Source organism: Bactrocera tryoni, chromosome 5, assembly GCF_016617805.1.
Source record: "Bactrocera tryoni isolate S06 chromosome 5, CSIRO_BtryS06_freeze2, whole genome shotgun sequence".
Classification (NCBI taxonomy): Eukaryota; Metazoa; Arthropoda; class Insecta; order Diptera; family Tephritidae; genus Bactrocera; species Bactrocera tryoni.
The window spans coordinates 40,320,989-40,325,308 of NC_052503.1; the positions used below are offsets into that span (position 1 = coordinate 40,320,989).

The window sequence follows — 4,320 nt, forward strand, 5'->3', positions numbered from 1 at the left end:
AGTTTTAGATGCAGATAAAACTTCAATCTACTGGAAATCGGACGTCAAGAATCTCTCAGCATCTTAAGTGTAAAACTACGCATATGAAGAACTAGAATATAAAAGTTAAAAAAGTTAAAATATTTTAGTTTCAAAATGTTTTTTGTGAGACTAATATTACTCACTATTTTGCACGTGAGCTTTAACAAACAAGTCCAAGTCACGGCATTCGGTCACAACTTAGATGAACTTGTATCGAAGGCTAATATCTACTACCAACAAGCGTGTGTATTTTATTGTTTTTAATGTAATCCTTTTGCTAAGATTACGATATTTCTGGTTATTTAGTGCGGCGTCTGGTGGAAACGGTGAGCTCCTACTCAGTGAAGTGGCAGAGCTGCCATCGAAAGATGACATTAAACTCATTATACATGGATTTACAAGTAGTCGATTTCATTTCTCCATTACGCCGCTCAGAAACGGTAAATAAACATTTTGAAAAAAAGCGCAAACATTTTCGAAAACAAGTTCGAAAGTTGCTATAGTGTTATGAAATTTTAGAGAAATAGGTTTCTTAAATTTTTATCACAACAATGAAGCATTGTACAACAAAATCTCGTTTACAGCTTATCTCGCTAAAGGTAAGGATAATGTCCTGCTTGCTGACTGGTCAGATGCTGCAGCTCTGGATTATCCTACCGCGCGTAAAGCCATTGGACAAGTGGCGAGGCATTTTGGCAAACAATTGAAAGATTTTCTTGAGTAAGTAAAAGCGCTGTTATTTTCAATTTTAGTAAATACTTTTTTTTAGAAGAGATCAAAGAATTATTTAATATTTAGCAGTATTAAGCTCTCTTTATTATATTTATTTTTTTTTCAATATTAAGCAGTAAACTAGTTTTAACCTTATTTTAGGCCAACTTCCAAACTTATTTTACATATTAAATATTGTCAATCTGTAACATATTTGCTGTTCAGTGCAAAAATGTTTAACCCTAATGCATGCTGTATTCTTTTCCTTGAACAGCAAGCACGAGATCGCCACCGCTGACGTTCACATCATTGGCCATAGTTTGGGCGCGCACATCGCTGGCAATATTGGTGACTTCTTCAATGGCAGCCTTGGCCGTGTGACCGGTTTGGATCCAGCTTTACCACTCTTTACTACACTCTCCACAGACAGCTTACATGCCACCGCGGCACAGTTCGTCGATGTCATACATACTGACTTTCCGGTATTTGGTGACGGAACTCCGCGTGGTGATATCGACTTCTATCCGAATTTCGGCACCGCACCACAACCCGGCTGCGCTGACATGGATGTGCTCTTGATCGCCAAGCAATTGTTGTTTGAACAGTGTAAGTATACACATACACTTACATAACATATAAGCAACTAAGGTAATTATTACATATGTATTTATATACGATGCACACACGGCACTTCAATCCCTCTGAAACATTACTACTATTCTTTTTCTTCTCTTTTGTGTTTGTTTACCAAATCCTATTATTATATATGCTAACGGGTTTTTTAATAGGGACGCTACAAAAGTAGACGATAGGGACTGCAAACGATGCCATATTTTTCCCCGTTTTTTTCGCATTTCTCTTCAGTAAAGTTTGCCATTTTATCATGGAAAGATATACGATCCAACAATGAGTCGAAATTATTAAATTTTACTACCCAAACCTTAAGAGCGCTACGTCCAATTTATGGTCGCATAATCGTCCTCTCAGATAAACAATTGAGCGTCTAGTAGAATAATTTGAATCCGCAGGCATAGTAAAATGTTCCCGTGGCTGTGTGACAAAGAAGTGCTCGTAGTGTCGATAATATTGCTGGCGCATCAATTGAGGAAGACCCAAATAGGCTCTCAAATGTCGTTCTCAAGGTTTGGGCATCTATGTGAGGTCGTTGTGCCGAATTTTTCTAAGAGATCTTGACCTCCAACTTTACAAGATCAAATTGACGCAAGAACTGAAACCGCTTGACCACTAAAACTGTTGTATGTTCGTGAATTGAGTTGAGCAACAACTTCAAAATGATCAGGATTTTCATTGAAAAATCAACTTCAGCGATGAGGCTCATTTCTGCCTGAAAGGCTTCGTCTATAAGTAAAATATGCGTTATTAGTCAGGCAGCAATCCACACGTACTCCATTAATCGCCATTGCATTCCGAAAAAATTACAGTTCGGTTCGTTTTATGGGCCGGCGGCGTCACTGGGTAGTACTTCTTCTGTGATGAGCAAGACCGGCACGTTACTGTGAATGGGAATCGCTACTTCTCAATGATTACCCAATATTTGGACGAAATGAACTTGGACAATATGTGGTGCCAACAGGACGGTGACACAAGCCACATAGCGCGTGTTACAATCGATTTATTGAAAACCAAGTTTGGTGAACGAAATGGCCCAGTCAATTGGTCACCACGGTCTGTCGCCGTTAAACTATTTCTTGTAAGGTACGTCAAGTCTGTGATCCATGCCAACAAGCAAGCGACGATTGATGATCTTCGTACGAATATTGAACGTGAAATTGCAGCAGTATCGGCCGATTTATGCTTGAAAAGCGTCAAAAATTGGGTTCAGCGTCTGGACTTCTGCAAGTGTGCCCGTGGTGGCCATGCAAAAGAAATCGACTCCATACATAATGGCAATGAATGAATTCTTTCACAGGAATAAAGAATTTGATTTTTCTTTTGTTGCGCGCTTATTGAAAAACCCGTTATAAAGATGGAAAAATTATGTCTCAATCAAAGCAGTGAAATTTTCAAAATTGTCAAAAGTTCAACACCCTGTTAAATGGCTAAAAAGCTCTAACTAATTTGGAATTTCAAAAAAAGATTTCAAGTGCTAGAGATATCGTGCGAGCGTACATATATGCATATGTTTGTATAATTAAACGCTTTTGTACTCCACAGATAGCTGTAGCCATAATCGCGCCGTATTCCTCTACGCTGAATCTATTGGGCAACCGAAGAGTTTTCCCGCGATCTCCTGTACTTTGAATGGCATAAAAATGTTGAATACGAACAACTGTCGCAAGAAAGTGAAAACTGCTGCCTTGAAAGGAGAAATGGATGACAGTGAGGTGGTTTTTATGGGCGAAGAGGTATCGAGAAGGTGAGAATGACTGTTGCAACCTTATGCTTAAACTACAAATATATTAAAATCGCTGTCTATTTCTTTATTTTATGTATTTTAATTCGTTAGTGCTTCCGGTTTCTATTATCTGCCAACGAATGATGCACCACCCTATGGTATGGGTGTAAATACAAAATTCTAACTGCAGATGTCGCAAGCGTATGTGGAGTGTGTCTCTGCTATATTGTATAACTAAGTATCTAACTAAAATCGGCATTCTACAGAATGATTCACATAATTGTTATTTTAAAAGGCGGAAATACAATTCTTAAGAGTTTTAATTGAATCCGTATTTTACTTTATCGTAGTTACCCTGTACCCGTTTTGTCTATGTAGCTTTCTACTAAATTTAGATATAAAGAGTGATGGTTAACTTAAACTTATTTAGCGTTAATTAATGCCATAATAAAGTCGTTTATATACATATAATATACTATATGTGTACGGTATGTATTTAGATTTTCTCTCAAGATAGGTAGGTAAAATGGATTTCTGATTACGCACCACTGCCTTTAGGAGTCTCATTCTCTCTCTTTTGTGTTCTCTCTGAACCGCCCTGTGGTTCCGATGAAGTTTATCAATACAAAATTTTTTAGTAAGTGCGGGTTGGACTCCACCGACTGTTAGCAAATTTTTTAAATGTTTATCGTTTAAATATCACAAGTGGACAGAGGCATATAAATTCCCGTTTTTTCGGGGTCGAATTGCGGGGTGTTGCCTGCTCCGGCTAGTTATCTAATTCTCACTAACCTGGAATATGTCTTGAAAAGGTTTGCAATGAAAAAGAATTTTAATTCCAAGAATCTAGTAAAAGGATTTTAATTGATTGCATTAAAAGCTTTTATTCTTGAGTTTATAGTAAAAGGAGTCCAATATAAGAAATCATCTAGCCACAAAAAAATTGCAACAACTAATTAATGAACTCTCGTAATGAGGATTTTTGTAAAAAAGCTAGAAATTACATACAAGCTATTTTTATTAGTAAAAGTTATGGTCCGCTGCACCCATTTTTTGGTCCAGCTCAAACGTAACATGCTTATAGTAACATGTTCACCTTATTATATTAGTACGAAACATTTACATGGTCCATTGAAGCAGTTATCATCTATAGCATATTTTTAAGAGATCAACTGTACGAGCTGATACATATGTACATACATATCAAGTTAGCAAGTTGGTTGTTATTGTTG

General features: G+C 37.1%; 1 protein-coding gene across 1 annotated transcript; it reads left to right on the forward strand.

Annotated features, from left to right (window-relative positions):
• On the forward strand, positions 1–3,416 carry LOC120778650 (endothelial lipase). Its single transcript, XM_040110567.1, has 6 exons — positions 1–263; positions 328–461; positions 606–741; positions 1,007–1,338; positions 2,908–3,109; positions 3,200–3,416. Exons 1-6 carry the CDS (start codon positions 136–138, stop codon positions 3,270–3,272), a joined length of 1,005 nt encoding a protein of 334 aa, XP_039966501.1. The 5' UTR covers positions 1–135; the 3' UTR covers positions 3,273–3,416.
• The last annotated feature ends 904 nt before the right edge of the window (positions 3,417–4,320 follow it).